The sequence below is a fragment of the Sturnus vulgaris genome, chromosome 5 (genome assembly GCF_052056855.1).
Source record: "Sturnus vulgaris isolate bStuVul1 chromosome 5, bStuVul1.hap1, whole genome shotgun sequence".
Taxonomy (NCBI): Eukaryota; Metazoa; Chordata; class Aves; order Passeriformes; family Sturnidae; genus Sturnus; species Sturnus vulgaris.
The window spans coordinates 19,314,897-19,332,425 of NC_142247.1; the positions used below are offsets into that span (position 1 = coordinate 19,314,897).

The following is a 17,529-nucleotide window of genomic DNA, read 5'->3' on the forward strand; positions in this document are numbered from 1 at the left end:
CAAAATCCTGTAGCTAACAGATGTGAACAACTATTTTTAGTAATGAATTGCTTAAAATTTTCTCTGGTTTTTTTGTGCTTTGTTTTGTAGGGTTTTTTCTGCTTGCTTGTTTTGGTTTTGCTTTTGAGGGGAGGGGGTTGATTTTCGTGGTTCTTCTTAAAAGGCTTAAATAAATCTATGTCCTATTTCAGGCAGATTTTTCCAATACTATTCCTGGAACAACATACAATGTTACACTTTCTGCAGTTTCTTCTTCAGTCTATAGTTCACCTGCAAGTAGAACTGTGACAACAAATGTGACAAGTGAGTTAAAAATGACTGATGAAATTTTGTTTTAAACTATGCTTTCTTATGTTTATTGTGTACACAGTTATGTCCAAGAAATTATAATCAGTTTTGAACAGTCATTAAAATTTTTCATCTTCTTTAACCATTAAAAATACACTGACTCTGAAGTGTTCTATGAGAGCTTAAGAATTTACAAGCTTTTGAATTTACTATTGCATCATATAATAATATCCAGACTCTGATTTATATCTATAGTGGTACATAAAGAAATGTTCAGATTTATTTCCAAAAAAATGTAGCCAAAGCAGATGTACCTTTTAAGAGAGTATACTTTAATTGAGTGCTAGAATATGTCAGATGTCAAACTGTTTTTTTAACAAAGATCTTGAGCAATAAATTTTTTACATTCTTATAGAAGAATGTTTCTGGTGTTCCAAAATTAACCCAATAATTTCCAACAGGACTCTAGACAGAAAAAAATATTTTTATTCAGAAGTATGCATCAGTTTTCAGTAGTTTTATGAGATTATGCTGGCAGATGATTTAATTTCTCCATAGAATCTGTGAATATGTCTCCACTCTCATGAATGTTAATTAAAAACTATTTTATATGTGTGTGCTTGTGTGTATGTTGTGTATATGCATATATATAATTTTTCTTAAAATTTTTTAGATCCTGGGCCACCTGTGTTCCTTGCAGGTGAAAGAGTGGGTTCTGCTGGGATTCTGCTGTCATGGAACACACCACTCTATCCAAATGGGAGAATTCTCTCCTATGTTGTTAAATATAAAGAAGTCTGCCCATGGATGCAAACAGCTTATACACAAGTCACAACAAAGCCAGATAGTTTGGAAGTTCTTCTCACCAGTCTTAACCCTGGAACAACTTATGAAATTATGGTAAAAGCTTTACAAATGTCTCTTAGTATTTTGAATTCTGGTTTATTGTAAGTTGTGTGAGTTTATAGTAGGTTCCTGTAGAGTTTTCTGAGGGACCATGTTATACACAGTTGCCATATAACAAAATATATTAGAAAGATATTTGTTTTGTTGAGTTTATTTGAGTAGTGTTTTTAAAATCTACTTAAAAATTTTCCAGTCAAATGCACCTTTTACTACTGATAATCATATTAACATATGCATTATGTGGTAAAAGATAAAAAAGCAAAAGGTAGAATTTTTGGAAACATCTAGATCCTTCCTTATCTTCATTGAGATTTAATCTTTCAAATGACTGCTGTGCTTTGGATATTACATGTAGATTATTAAATCATCTCAGCCATGTCCAAAAAAAGCATGTCTTCCATATACTTGTTTGGAACTTGTTTGCATTGAGATTAGGCACTCCTGATCCATCTCTGAACTCTTCAACAATAGATGACTTCAGGTGCACAGAAATTAACAGCTACTCTCTTGGCAGTATTTGCCAGGAAATTCTTTGCCTGCTTTTCTCTTTCATAAGAACCTTGTAGAGGTTCCTCTTTTCAATACCAAGAATTAAATGAAAATTTGTGTTGATTTGCTTTATTCCTTTCATTACTTTGAAGCTGTACGTATGAGGTAGGAGTTTCCCTGTCTATCTTAATGCTAGTTTTGTTTCTGAGCTCTTTCTACATTAACTACCTTGAGATGAGATAATAAAAACAGTGTTTAGGTGAGGACATACCTTAAGATTTATATAGTGAAATTTAAATGCTGTCAGAATTTCCTGACTGTATGTCAACCCCCTGAAGATCTCCAGTCAATTTCCCCAGCTATTGCAATTACTGTAGAATTCATCAATGCCTGAGGATGTTTCAAGTCACAGTCCCTGTGAAGCAGAAGTAGGTAGGGTTGAGGTGGGTGTGCATTGTTTGTGTGGCTTAGGAAGGAGCTAGCCAGTGACAGATTCTTCTTGACTTCCTAGATTATGTCTTTGATGCTACCTTGTATTCTTTTACTGTGTTTGTCTGTTGTAGCTTTGTCCTTTCGTTTAATTTTTACAGTCTTTGAAAAACACACTGTTTAGTGCCAAGAAGTGATTAGAACAAGTTTCCCTTTCTGGCCTGAGGCCTTCTGTTTTCTTTTGCCTTTGTTACCCTCTGTGTGCTGTCTGTCACTTCTACAGTGCTCCACACTTAGTTTTGCACACCTACCCCTTCCCACCCTGCATTCCCCACAGTCTGCACTGTCAGCTCCCTAAACCCCACGGCCACACCTTTGGTGCCTGACATTTCCAGCTATAACCTTGCTGGAGAGCTTTTCACTTTGCTCCTGCTTTCCCACACCTCTCACCGTAACTGTTGGAATTTTACTTATGTTTACCTTTTGTTATCCCTTTTACTTTTCAAAATAAGAAGTTAGACTTCCTTCTTCTTTTTTTGTAAGTACTGGATGCCATGGCCCATCACTGAGTTGAATTGTCACCGAACCCTGTATTACAGAGCTAATGACTTTGTTGTTTTATCTCCATAAATTCTACCAAAGAATCGATATATTGCTCTTCTGTGGGAAGACTTGTCCATGATTGTCAGCACTGAAGCATCTCCATCATAAAGTGCATCTACAGCTCCCTAACTTATTGCCTTTCTGCAAAAAGATGTGCTTTCCTTGGGTTTCTGCTTAGAGCAAGGCTGACCTGCTCTCACTAACCTACAGGAAACACAGAAATGAAAGGGAACTTATTCTCATTTTTACCCTTTTAAGTTATAGTAAGTAAAATACAAATTCAGAATCTAGTTTAAGTGTATTGTGGTAAGGAAAAAGGAGTGTTACTGATGTTATTCTTGCTGTTGATATTTGCATAAATAAAGGACTCATAAAATAGGGATCCTCTTTTGATGTGTGGATATTCACATGTGTTTTTCTCAATTTCTAATGCTGTTACATACTCCTTCCCTTTTGTTTTTTTTTTTGAGTATAAATTATACAACACAACCATAAAGGGCATGTTCATTTGTATATTTACAGTTTAAAAGCTAAAAGCTGCATCTCTGTGTATCCTTAGGATTTTCATACTCCCTGAAACTGTATATACTGTAGATTTTCTAATGTGGATTCTTTTTTTTCCCTGTAGGTTGCTGCTGAGAATAGTGCTGGTATTGGAGTGTTTAGCGATCCTTTCCTTTTTCAGACTGCAGAAAGTGGTAAATTTAATAAAGCTGTTAATTATTTTGATTAAAGCTGCTCTAACTTTTTCAAGCAAATTTCGATGATAAATTTAATACTTGAACAAATTCCAATGCATTTAGAACAAAATCCTTATTCTGTCACTCAGTCACAAAGGTTCATTTTGTTCTATTTGCTAACAACAGTATTTAGGGTGTGCCTACGTGGGTGTTTGTTGTACACAAAGTCTGTTTTTCTTGAAGTTTTCCTATACCAGTTTCTAGGTAGGCAGCTTCCAGAAAGCAAGGTCACAGCAGAGCAGAGCTACCTATGAAGTGGATCCATCTGCTGTTGCCTGCAACAGTTCTAAGAAGCTCAGCACAGAATGTATTTTATTATTTTATTAATTCTGAAGGCAAAAAAAGAGTCTGAAATGAAAATTTGAGTTGGTGGTTTTGAAGATTATAAAACATAGTCTGAGATTGCACAATCTTTACTAATTTAGTGTTTGTGATGTCGCTTGTGCTTCAGGAGCAGTTCTGCCTTGGCTGACAAGCTCACACCAGTCCACTCGTGAATCAATCTCAGTGCAATAGAGAACTTGTGCTGCCAAGGCAGTGGCTGTCCATCTGTGTTTAGCCTGTTTTCTGTTTCTGTGCAAGATGCAGAGTGAAATATCTGAATTAATGTCAGAAATCATCTGCACAAATAATGCAGTAATGTATGAACCCAATATAAGGAGGAGTAGTAAACTTGCCACATGGATCTATGTTAAATCATTATTCTTCACTATTTCTGCATTATTGCTGGTAGAAAATCTTATTTCTGTGAGCTTTATTATTTACTCATGTTTGACAGAGGACAGCACCAGCATTTCTCCATATGAGAACATGAGCTTTTTATTTTTGGAAGCATTTCTGTCTAAATTTTAATTAAGCCTAAAATGCCTTACTATAAATGTAATTGGAAAGTTTCTTCAAAGTCTAGGCTAGTTATGTGCCATTGGTATGACATTTATACTTTTGCTTTCTCAACTGTTTTTTGTTCTAATTCCTGCTTTGATGGTTAAGGAAAGCCAAACATCTTAATCAACATAAAGATGGGAAATTTAAAGTGAGAAATTTAGCCAGAAGATCAAATTATTTAAATATAAATGAAATATTTGGGAGGAGGGGAAAAGAGGTGAAAGATCTGGAAGAGATTTAGGAGGACTGAAAGCACTAAATATGAGGCTTGGAGGAGATGTCTCAATTCACCTGTGGAAGGTCTGTAATTGTGGAATGCTTTTTTTTTTAAAAGAGTGTGAAAAGCCTTTCCTCCTCAGTACTAAGGCAGCTATTGCAGGACTTGCTGCTGACTCTGCCACGTGTAGGTAGCAGGAAGGCAGGGCCACAGGGCTCTAACTCACAGGAGAGTTCAGCAACTAAAATAGCATTGAAAATTGAAAATTGAAAATCTAGTTTAGATGCTGCATCTCATTCCTTTGTGCTGTGGTTAATACTGATGCTCTGACAAAAGGCCACAGAAACTGACACTGTTACAAAGAATAGCATTTTTGCAGTAGAAGTGAATTTTCCAATTGAATTGAGTTACTTAAAGCTACCAAAAAGCTGTGTGCAGCAGAAAAGATGACACAGGTAAAGTGAAATAAAATACAGTTTTATCAGATCCTAAAAAAAAAAGAAAAAAAAAGGCAAAGTTTTTCTAAGTCTGGAACAATAGATGACTTGCTTCTGAGAATATTTTTAAGTTGACCAAACCAATTATTATACATATTTTATGAGATTATATTATGAGATTATATTTCTCACTTAAACCAGATGGAAAAATAGCTGGTTATATATAAGCCACTTTACATGTGATTGTGAATGGTTTTTATGTGTTTGCTTCAGAATTTGGAAGCTAAAAATGGCATTGAAAAAAAAAAGTATTTGCTATTTTTCAGTGCTGAGAAGAAAAGTTTATCTCACTGCTTTTGTTTGTTTTGTTTTCAAGCTCCAGGTAAAGTAGTGAATCTCACAGTTGAAGCCTTAAATTCTTCAGCTGTAAATCTGATCTGGTTTCTCCCTCGGCAACCAAATGGGAAGATAACAAGTTTCAAGATTAGTGTGAAACATGCAAGAAGTGGAATTGTAGTGAAAGATGTCTTGGTTAAAGTAGAGGACCTTCTGTCTGGGAGGTTACCAGAATGTAATGTAAGTGCTATGAACCTTTTAAATTAGAAATAGACTCAACCCACAGAATACAGTTTTGCATTTAAAATTTGAGACATAAAAATGTGGAGGTTTGCTTTGCAGAAAGATTAAAAAAACCTTATAAACTTAGTCCCAAGACAAGATAAAATGGGTGAAAAAACCCCCTTCTGTTCAAAGTAGTTTAAATTGAGTGCTTTTTCTTGAAAAGTTCAGTTTAATCTAAGTAAAAATGTTATGAAAGGTTAAATTTGGCATCCTTTTAACAGAAAATAATGAAATAGAAAGTTCTGGGTTTTCAGCTTTCAGTTTTTTTGTTTGTTTGTTTGTGGGGTTTTTTTTGTTGTTCTTGTTGTTTTGTTTTGTTTTGTTTTGTTTTGTTTTGTTTTGTTTTGTTTTGTTTTGTTTTGTTTTGTTTTGTTTTCTTTTCTTTTCTTTTCTTTTCTTTTCTTTTCTTTTCTTTTCTTTTCTTTTCTTTTCTTTTCTTTTCTTTTCTTTTTTTGTTTTACACACTTCAATTACAAAAAACCAAGAACTTACAGGGGTTTTTTGGACAGTGCAGACATACAGTATCATTACTGTCTTCTTTTCTATACAGTATGATAATGGTGTTTGTATTTTGAAAGTATGCTTTATTATGTGTATCACATTTCAATATATTTTAAATACTTCTCATATCAAAATAAAAATCAAACATGATTTGCAGAGTGATTTCAAAAATGTGGTTGTAGTCTGAATTGTTTTTATTGTTGAATTCAGATCTGTAATAATTTCATCTTTTTGGAATTTCTTGAAGGATATTGTCTTTTCTAGAATTTTTTTCTAGAATTTTTTTTCCTAGAATATTTTTCTAGAATGTTTTTCAATCTTACTTTGAGCACAGTTTTGCAATTACTCAAATGTCAAAACATCAAGTAAACAAACTTTTTTTCCTTTTACCTTTTTTTGTTTTTTCCAATTTCTTACACTTAGTGCTTTAATAAAAAGCGAAGTTTTAAATCGCATAAATTATCATAACTTTGGTTTCAATTTTTATTTGGTAGATCATCTTAGGCATTGCAAATGTTTCTGACACCAGCAGCACCGAGAAGGCAGGCTGCCACCTACTGAATCACGAGCATTGATCACCACAATGCCTCGCAATTTTTCAGACTTCTCTCCTGACATGATGGATTAAGAAACTCCTGTCTGGTTTTATCCATGATGTATGGATATATGTATGTTACACATGTGTGTGCATATACACACGTACAACATCAATATGATGCAAAAGGACCTCGCTAGGGAACTTTTTTTCAAGAAAGAAAATAGAAACTGGGAATAATTAAATGAATCCTAGAGAGATGCTTCTGTTCAGTCAGATTTGAGATCTTTTTGAATAAGACAGGAAACTATAACACTGTCACTAACAGGATGCACTAGTACAGTCTGCCTAAATTTGGAAACTGAAGTACAAAAAAGAGAACCAATTCAGGGTAATTTTTTTCAAAGATGGTCTGCCTTTTTTATATATTTACAATTATTGGCTATAGATGCACCTTATGCATCTATATGCAGGTTATGTTTCATGCTTTGTTTCTATAGGATAAGAGTGAATCTTTTTTGTGGAGTACTACCACTCCTTCAACTACTTTTGGGAAGTCCACAATTCTTACACAGACTACAGTGACACCAAGTACAGAGGCGCCGAGTCAAATGAGCTCTGTGTGGAGTGAGCCCATCAGCTTTGCTGTAACTAACCTCAGGCCATACACCACCTATCTCTTTGAAGTCTCTGCAGTTACCACTGAAGCAGGATACATCGACAGTGCAATTGTCCGGACACCAGAATCAGGTGCATTAAATACATACGGCTTTGAAATGGTGATAAGATTCTCAGATTTATGTGAAAAATTTCAAAATATAAGTTTGATTTTCTGCTGCAAGATACTTGTGTCCTAATCTGTCTTTATCTGCATCATGCTTTTGTATTTTCATGATTACCTAATTTTACCTGAGTGGATAATTTGAAAATGTATCTATTAATCTACAGCGAGTGAGAGTTCACTGATTGTTAGGAGTCAAAGATACCAAGATTATGCTCAGGACAGATTAAATCGCATGAAAAAGCGAGGACAATTTAAGAACTGCAAATAATAGAATAATGGTAGAAGAATTGAAAGTAAAGATGAAGGAGAGAGCTGTCAGGCATAATAGTCTAAAATTATGTGTTTTGTGTACACAGAAATGCACTTAAAGCTTCTTTGCCTTTGTAGAGAAATAAGCAATAATAAAGAAAACTCCTGTACTTATGTTGCCAATCTACACCTATTGCAGAAAGTTGTTCAGTGCTGAAGAAATCTATAAGCACTCAGTGAAGTTGATTTTTGATTACCTGCAATGTATTGAGAAGTTGGAATTGAAAACAAGGGTCCATGAGCAGCATTTTTATATGGCTTAGGTAGTGGGAACACTGTCAATAGAGCTATACAAAAGAGGCATTCCAGAGGAATGTTATTCTGGCTTTCTGTTTGCTAGTACATCATTCTTTTGCTTGTCATGGTTTGATGTTTCTTGGTTCCCTTTCGTACATACAAAATAGCACTGTTCAGACAAAAATAAATTTGATTCCCTCCTAGAAATGTTCAGTTGAATTGCTTTGATAGAATTTTAATAGCCTTAGATTGCTATATTGTCTAAGGCTAACAAAATTTTGGTCAGTTTCTCTTTTATTAATTTCAAGGCTAGTTTCAAGTTTATTTTTCACCTTTGTCTGTAAGAGATTATTTGCATATTATCAACACTCTTGATACCTTTCCTGAGAATTACCTTAAAACAGAAATTAAGTCATTGTAATTATATGCTTTTATGGTTTCCCTTCAGAATATTTCATGTTTATGTTTAAAATGAATTGTCTGATATTGGGCTCTTGGACATCCTAATATAAAGTATTTTATGTTCAAAGACTTTTTTCAATATTGTTTAAGTTCCAGAAGACCCACCACAGAATTTTGCCAAGAGCAACATTACAGCAAAGTCTTTTTCAGTAATCTGGGACCCACCAACCATAGTAACAGGGAAATTTAGTTACAGAGTTGAGCTGTATGGGCCATCTGGTAAGTCAGAGTTGATGTTACCATTTCTTTTGATTTTTCTGTGATTCTTTGCTTACGCATTCTTCTGAGCCTATCAATCAAAACTGGATAGTTAAAAGCAGAGTTATGGATTCCTTTTTACTATTATATGTTTTAATGATTTGTAGATTAATTTTAAGGGAAAAGTCAGTCTATCACAAGGAAGAGTATAAAGTAAAGTTCCTAAGAATGAAGAAAATCAACTTCTCAGTCTTTCAGGAGATGACAGGTTATGAACAGCTGAATTGCTGTACTTATATATCCAAATTGTTCTGTACCTTACCTTTACTTTTTTTCTTTTTCTGTTAAAGACTGCTGGAGAATTTTCATTCTCAGGCAGTATGCAATCAACTCTTTAAGTCTGTTTTGATGTTTTTTCAATTTCTTTGAGCTCAGAAATTTATAGATACAGAAATTATAGAACTGTAGTTAAATAAGACATAAGCTTTATTATAAGGTTTATATGGGACCACACAGGAAAAGTAAGACAATATTTTTTAAAATCTCTTCCTCTTAAAATTCACACCTTCTCAAAGTGGTTTGTTTGGTTGGTTAGTTGCTTTGTTGTTTAATTCCCCGTATATTCAGCCTTATTCCACTGAAGTTGATTCCCAGTTAGCTTTTCTCCAAACAAATTTATCCTTTCATTTGTTCATCACACTGGAAAGTTGCCATGGCCTGTTTGTGTTTTAGACCGAAGTTATCTTTGTTTTTAATTCCAGGTCACGTTCTGGATAACAGCACAAAGGACCATAAGTTTGTGTTTAGTAACCTCGTGCCGTTTACAACATACGACGTGTATGTTGGGGCCGAGACAAGTGCTGGGCTGGGACCAAGGACCAACCTTACAGTTTTCACTCCTGCAGATGGTAAGTAAGCATAGAGAGATTAAGCAATGGATTGGACCTGATGAAGGGTTTCAGTTTTCCCTTCAGAGCCTTTAAGGTACTTTGCAAAGGAGAGAATGGATATAAGAGTGCTACAAGAGCTACAACAAGGTTACAAAAAACTAAAGGAAAGAAATCAGCTGAATATTATTATGTCATTTATTTCTTTGTTTTTGTCAAGTTCATACTCTGCCAGAACCTTTATCCGCTATCATAGGCTTTTAGAGATTGTGAAAGAAATGTGGTTTCTTTCGCAATGAAAGTAGTTAATTTTGAATACGGTAATTAAGTTGCAGGGGCTCCTTTCCCCCGTGAGATGGCAGCAAGAGGAAAAGAAAGCCCAGCGTTCAGCAGCCAGCTCCTCATCAAACCTTTCCTTTGACCCGCTCCCCGCAAACCCGAGGCCCCATCCCCGTCCCTGGTGGAGTGGTGGGTGCTGCCTCCGAGCCCCCGTTCTGTGCTCTAGAAATTGTCCTCCCAAAGTGTCGCCTCACCGGGCTAGAGTCCTTGGCTGCATGGAAATGCAGTTTTATCTTACACGGGAGATATCTTTGTATGCGTGATTGTGCGGGATTCTTGGTCAGCATTTGAGGGTGCAAGGAGGAAGAGCTGAGATTTGGTGTGTGATAGAGAGGCAGTTTCAGAATGGTTATTTCTGTCTTGCGTTTATGCCACCCAACACAAATTTAGAAAATCTGCCTCAGGGATTTCTGTTGTCAAGGTGTAACACTGGGAAGAAAAACCTATCTTTATTTATTGTATTCTTTCCTGAATGATCTGCTTTTGGCAGCTGTCAGAGACAATTTCCAGAGATGACCTACCTGAGTACAGTCAGTCATTTTCATCTTGTGTTGAAATGCGCTGTCGGAAGCCAAAGGGAATTTTGGTGGGTTTGGGCTTCTGTAGAGTGTCTTATTTTAATGCCAAATCTAAAAATCCTCCTTATCCTCCTTTATTGAACTGCATTAGGAAAAAAAAAATCAAATATATATTAAAAAAATCAAATCTGTATCAAATCTGAATATCATTCAATGGAATATAAATGTATTTTATCTCTGGTGGTCATATGGAAATTACAATGTAATTAAGACTGAATGTTTATTGAAGAAATTATATATACTATATAATTTCTATCTATAATTTATATAGAAACATATTTTATATCTATAATTACACACAAATATATAAAATAGAAACCTAAATATATGTACCTAAATATATATACTTATATATTTAAACCTAAATGCAATTATATAAACCTTTTGTAAAAGGGAATTTAACAATCTGTATCATATTAATTGTTTTTCTCAGCTTTTTATTTCATTCTAGTATGGCTTTGATGAACTTTTTAGTTTTATTTATGGCTTTTTTAGAACTAACCTTTAATTTTCAAGTCTACTTAAGTTTCCATATAGGAAAACAGCAAAATAGCTTGATTCCAATCAAGTAGACCTCAGTAGAGCTATCCGGGTTTACATCATCTTAGTCTCTGACCATACTCATACATATGTCTTCTGTTTTTAAAGAAGTGTGCATATTTTTATAACTGTAACTTGTTTGCTAAGAAAACATGTGAAGAAGTCTCTACCCTGCACAAGGTCTACTCAAAAGATAAGGATGTGAAGTTTGATTGTCTATTGTACTTTGCATACAGTGCTGAAAAACCTTGTAATAACTGCAAGCGTTTAATGAACTCAAATTTCTTTTTGAATATTTAGTCCCAGGTGCTGTATCAGATTTACAACTAGCAGAAGTGGAAGCCACATACGTAAAAATTATTTGGAGGAAGCCACAACAACCAAATGGAATCATTACCCAGTACAGAGTTAAAGTACATGTGCAGGAAACACTCGTCACTCTGGAAAACACTATTCTTGGAGATAAAAATAAGGTACTCTTTTTTTCTTTTTTTTTTTTAAATATGGATTTTATGTTAGATTAAATTTGCTCTTTGCCTTATCTGACATTTACAAAATGTAGAAATAGTTCCAACGGATGAGTTGTCAATGTTTTTAAAAGCCAGCTTCCTCAGTCCACTCTCTTTCTCTGACTGTCTTTCAAACAGATTCTAATAATGCTGTTTCCACAACATGAAAAAATTAATCATTCTGGCAGAATGATCCAGCTGATGAAGGCAGGAAGCCACAGCCCACAGTCTTGTCCTTCTGAGTCCTTGAGTTCTTTGTGGCATAGGGTGGCACTATTAGAGTAGAGGTTTGGGTGCCTAGATTGATACACAGCCACTCAGTCAAACTTCTAGAAGACGTAGGTACAAACCCTGTGAATTCAGCAGAAGTGTCAAAGGCTGATTAAGTGTTCTACTAGCAAGGGTGAAAGGCATAGACCTTCTGCCTCCTTTTGTATCCCTCAATTCACATGTGTGATGTCACATGTTTAACTCCATGCTGTGGTTGCATACTAAGGATATCTGTGCACGTCTATGGGATCAAATCTCCTCATATAGGGGACTTATGCTGCCACTCAGTCTAGCTTCTGGATTTTGGGTGCTGATGTGCTTTACATGCTTAGAGGAGCAGCTCTGAATATGCAGCACAGAACTGTAGACCTCTAGCAAACAATCAGCTCAGGACTGATTTTTTTTCTGAGGTAGGGCTTTTTGGGCTGAATTTTGAAAACAGGTGCCCAAAGTCTGCATAATTCCTTATTTTTTCAGACAGTGATGTCTTTCACTGGATCTGAGTTGGAATCTAAGTTCTTGATGTAGAGCTCAAGGAAGGAATTCACTTTCAAGTTGAATAATATACATTAATTAGAGCCCTGGAGCCAAATCTTAAATAAGGAACAAGAGGAAAAAATATTAGGATAAGGATCCATTAATTAAACCAGGCAGGCATCCTTGGAGAAGGAAAGTATATAACTCCATAATTAAAGATTGTATCATAGTCCAGACACAAAAAATTGAAGTAGTCTGCACAAAAATGTTTTAGTGATGGTATTTCCTAATTTTTTATTTCTTAGTGCATTATCATTGCTGCTTTATAATAATTTATTGAATGTAAATTTCTAATTAAGAATCAAAGTAAATCATAAAAAAACCTTGTCTTTATCTAGAACTGCATTGACCACAGCTTAGAGCAGCTACAGGACTTGAACTGGCAGATCCACAGAGCTAGTGGTACTCAATAACCACTAGCAATAAAAAGTTGTTGTCTTATGTGTGGAAAATCCTCATAAGCAAAAATTTCCGTGTGGCCTACTATTTTGCTATAAAACGCTGGTGAAGATGAGTCATACACAGTTTTCACCTCTCGGTACTTGGGTGAGATTGATGCTCTGTCTGTGCCTGTGGCTAATGTACCTTGTGTTAAAGGAGTAAAAAAATGACTTTGCCCTTTCTCTGCCCAGAGTCCACAGGGAAAGGACTAATGTGTATTAGTTACATCACTGTAAAAGCATCTCTTTCTGGCAATGAGATGGGCCATATGTGTGAGTGGGGAGTGTTCCCGATGACAGCAGAACAATTCAGAGATACTTGAGTCCTGGATTTGGTCCCAGATTTTGAAGGGGCATGAAGATCTGGTGCTAACACACCATTTTTTGTACCTAGGCTCTAGCCTCTCTCTCTCTCTTTCCTGCTTTTGTTTCTCCTCCCTTTGTTGTTCTTGTTCCACTTATATCTGCTGCCATCCCTTTCCAACATTTGTTCTTTGTGTCTTCTGTCCTATGGGCCCCTATATCACTTCCCTTTCACTCTCCCTTTTCACGTATATACACCCTTATTTTTCTTTCCCCTTTATTAGCTTCTAGTTTTTGCCCTCTCCTCTTATTCCCTCTCAGAAATTAGTCAGCCTGCTAATCCTTTTCTTGAGGGACTGGAACCACTATCTGAAGTCCTCTTGTTTTCAGTGCTTGCTGCCTTCTTTCAGGATATAGTTAATACAAATAAAATCTCCCATGTTCAAATGTGTATCTATTCAATATAGCTCCAAAGATATAGCTTTAAAATTACCTTACTCTAAAATTGCCACTTTAACATAAAATACGTATTTTGAGAATTTTTTTAAAGAAGTGGTGTTTGATTAAACAATAAGTGGAATAAAATGTTGTAAGCTACTAGCAGCTGAACATTTTTATGACAAAGACTATATTTTTAAAATTATCCTAATCATCAATAATGTTTGATGCCAACATTTATATAGTATCTATATGCATGCACAAACATACAAGTATTATTTCTATATTATACATAAATTTAATTATATAATTTAGTGATGACTAGGTTTGTGATTTCTTTTTGTATTTCTAATTTATAGTATCTGATTGATTCTTTGGAACCATACGCAATAAATGAAAATATCAAACCTTCTTCTCCCCCTTGGAATTCAATGGAATCAGACAATGATTTATATGAAGGTTCAGCTGAAATGTTTTCCAGCATTCAGACAGCTTCCCCAGTAATATTTACAAGTGTATCTGGTGATAATTTACCTGTTATAAATGGAGCTGAAAAACTACATTCTGCTTTGGGTAAGATATTTTAGGGTATTTTTCTACCTGCTTCTTTGCTCTGAAGGACCCCCATCACTGTCCCAGATATGATCTTTAGCACATGGTTCAAGCAAATTATAAATGGGTCATTTGCTGGAGTCAGATTTTTTTACTAGCAAATAACCTTCTGAAGCAAATGGGAATGCCACACAGGCAGGAACTAGCCCCTTGTCACCCAGCTGACCTTCTTCCTAGTGAAAGGAGCACCCAAAAGCCATCAGCCAAGCTGCATAGACAATCAGTTATTACAGTTGCCAAAGCAGGTGTGATTGTCAGGGATTAACATATCTCCAAGCCCTTCAGAGACCTTGATTTCTCTAAGCCTTTTGACTAATAGGTTTTCAAATGTCAGTGAAGGTAAATAGGTCAAAAAGTTACAACTTTGCTATATGGGTTACAAACAGGTGGAGATGACCCCATGACATGGTGATGTCATTAGTGAGTACACTTGTTCTGCATTATCAATGGACCACTGTTTCTTTACCAAGTATGGATATTTACAAATCATTAAGCAGCCCTCAGCTGACAGGCAGGAATTTCAAATATTGCTCTAAATTTTTACAGTGTTTTGAACAGTGGAGATAAAAGAAAGGGTTTTATTTTTTTTAATTATTTAATTAAGTCACTGAATTCATATATTTACACCAGTATCTAAAACCAGAATTTAATCCATTATTTTAAATGACAGCGGATATTTTCTGTGCTATGTTAATCCTGAAGAATCTTCTTTGTCATACACAGGAAATGTACAGTGTTCTAAATGTAAATCTTCTTTTTATGGCCTCATTCAGTTTGAGGTAGTGAGTTGCTAAAAGATGTCTGTATTGCTGAAAATTTATTTCAGTCAGTGTCTGCTGTGATCTACCATACAAGTATTATTTTATAGGAGTTATTATAGTAGTTAAAGGTGTTGAGAGCCAAATTTTCAACAGAGTGCTGATTTCTCAATGCATTTTAATGATTTTAATGCCCTTCTCACTGAACTCTGAGCCTGATATTCAGGTATGTGAAGTACCCACACCTTTTCATGTTGCACTGGCATAATGACTCCTTTATAGCAGTTGATTTTGGCTAACACAGTTGGTTTGTGGCTGACTTTGAACTTTATTGTAAGTGCACTAAAATCTCTTTGTGGGTAAGCATGGCTTCATCATTCTACTGACCACAACTCTCCTGCTAAAAATACCAGCGTGAAGGGATCTGTGAAGGAAGCCTTTCCAAGTATTGTTGTTCTAGCACCATTGGGAGGGCAAGGAAGAGGGAATCTCTCTTTCTCAATTAAAAATATTTAAAACCCCTCAAAAGCTTCATTAGTCTAGGAGCCATTGTTCTGAAATCACTGGAGAGACTAGGCCTTATACAAAAGTACCCTTTCCTAGCTTCTAGGAGATTACTCAAAAACCTCAGAATTCTACTTGTTGCTCATTCGTTCTTTCACCTAGGCCAATCTATCTATTGTACATATGCAAATGGACCTATAATAGATTCTCCTTTAGGGAGTTAAGAGGTGGAATATAGACTTTATATTTTTATAATTGACATGAAAATTAATTCTTTTAGAATAAAATAGTTCCCTGCTGCCATGCCAAAGTGAGTTTAGAATGCATAAAAAATAAAATGACTTTATGAGTAAGTAGCTATTTCTCTCTATTTACTCACAGATAATCAATATAACATCGACATTTTGGCTGAAGAGCTGTCATATGTCATAAAGGGGCTCACACCTTTCACAGATTACTCAATTAGTGTGTCTGCTTTCACTGCTGTTGGAGAAGGACCACCAGCAGTTCTTACAGTCAGGACACACGAACAAGGTAAATTGTAACTCTGGTATTATCAAAGTTAACATACAGGACTTATTTCACTGAATGTTTGAATTTTTAGTAATTTATTTACTTACTGTTATGTTTTTATGTTTTTGGTTAAGTCCCAAGCTCAGTACAAAATGTATCTTACAAGAATATTAGTTCCTCCTCTGTCTTGCTGTATTGGGATCCTCCAGCAAATCCCAATGGGAAAATCATTCATTATACTGTTTATGCTATGGAACTGGATACAAAACAAGCGTTTCATGAAACAACTTCAAACAACAGCTTACTTATGACAGGTACAGTGTCATTTGATTAAAGAAGTATAAAAATTTAAACATGCAAGTACATTTTAGAAACTTATTTCTTCCAATTTTATATAATGTAGCCATTTGAAATGTATGTGGATCAGATCTCACACATTCACACACGTCCACACACACAACAAACCTGCATGTAAAAACAAGGTTGGGACACTACTCAGACTTATCTACCGTGGAGGAATATGTAGAGTATGTGAGATGGGAGAAGAGGGCTGGTTAAGATTAACAGTAAATTTTGAAATAGTACAAGTAGTAATTTTTTTTCAGTGTTTGTCTGACATTAATAAGTTTCTTATTTTAAGATGGTAATTTTCATAGTAATTGAAGCAAACACATTCCTAATGGACTTTCATTTATTTATTGGTATTAATCAGAATAATGCATACAGGCTAAACCCCCGTATTTGGATGTTCATGTATGCATCCTTTGATGTCCTTGACATAGTCTTTAAGCTATTTATAGTGTTGAAGCTAGTTGACTTGCTTCAAAATCTGGTGATTTAACTGCATGCCAGTTTGACTATCACCAAATAAATGGTTTAATGTATATAGTCTTTTAGGGAAAAAAGGTCTCAAAACAGTCTCCGGTACTATAGTTTTATAAGTAGCTATGACAAAAGAAGTCAACAGTCTTGTTTAAGAAGTTATGAGTCAAGGTTTTTAAAATTAATCTTTTCAGGTTTAAAGAAGTACACAAATTATAAAATGAGAGTCGCAGCCTCTACTGCAATAGGAGAAAGTGCTTTGTCTGAAGAGAACGATGTTTTTGTGCGAACCCCCGAGGATGGTAATACATTGTTTGCAATTATGATTTATTTTCTGTACTGAAGTTTGTATTTGTTCAAAAAGAAGACTGGCACATAAAAAAAGGGGGAGCAAAGTGTACAAATAAAACCAGTGTTGAAATTATTAGTCTTCTATCAGTCAGTGACTTCATTCAGACCATTTATAGGTAAGTGTTAAAAAATAATGAAAGCTGCGGCACGACCTGCAATCAACTAATTTCAAACGTGATAGACAAATGGAAGGAAAGCTGCAGAGCTGAGGCTTCCTCTCTCAAAACAATATGTCCCTAGTATCCATCTAAATCATAATCTTTGTGACTCCATTTTATCTTCTTTTTCTTTTTGTTATCATGGTTGGCTTTAAAGCATATGGACATTTTAGCAATTCAGAGGCCATATTTCTATTTGTAGGCAAAGATTTTCTAATGCTGAATATAATAAGCAGGTATTTTTTGGATAGGTTTTATTAATTTTAAGACTGGTCAATAATTTTAATGTCAGGTATAATACTACATTACAAAGATTTCTGAATCTTTCT

The 17,529-nt window shown here is 35.0% G+C and overlaps 1 protein-coding gene across 2 annotated transcripts in view; it reads left to right on the plus strand.

Moving 5' to 3' along the window:
• The window catches only part of PTPRQ (protein tyrosine phosphatase receptor type Q), a 122,845-nt gene that overhangs the window by 20,089 nt on the left and 85,227 nt on the right, over nucleotides 1-17,529 (plus strand). For both annotated transcript variants that reach the window (XM_088164993.1, XM_088164994.1), the window contains exons 16-27: nucleotides 192-303; nucleotides 962-1,188; nucleotides 3,344-3,413; nucleotides 5,371-5,570; nucleotides 7,152-7,401; nucleotides 8,534-8,662; nucleotides 9,403-9,549; nucleotides 11,286-11,458; nucleotides 13,842-14,055; nucleotides 15,738-15,890; nucleotides 16,004-16,183; nucleotides 16,886-16,993. In XM_088164993.1, coding sequence (XP_088021119.1) covers nucleotides 192-303; nucleotides 962-1,188; nucleotides 3,344-3,413; nucleotides 5,371-5,570; nucleotides 7,152-7,401; nucleotides 8,534-8,662; nucleotides 9,403-9,549; nucleotides 11,286-11,458; nucleotides 13,842-14,055; nucleotides 15,738-15,890; nucleotides 16,004-16,183; nucleotides 16,886-16,993 — 1,963 coding nt within the window. The remainder of the gene's footprint in view (nucleotides 1-191; nucleotides 304-961; nucleotides 1,189-3,343; nucleotides 3,414-5,370; nucleotides 5,571-7,151; nucleotides 7,402-8,533; nucleotides 8,663-9,402; nucleotides 9,550-11,285; nucleotides 11,459-13,841; nucleotides 14,056-15,737; nucleotides 15,891-16,003; nucleotides 16,184-16,885; nucleotides 16,994-17,529) is intronic.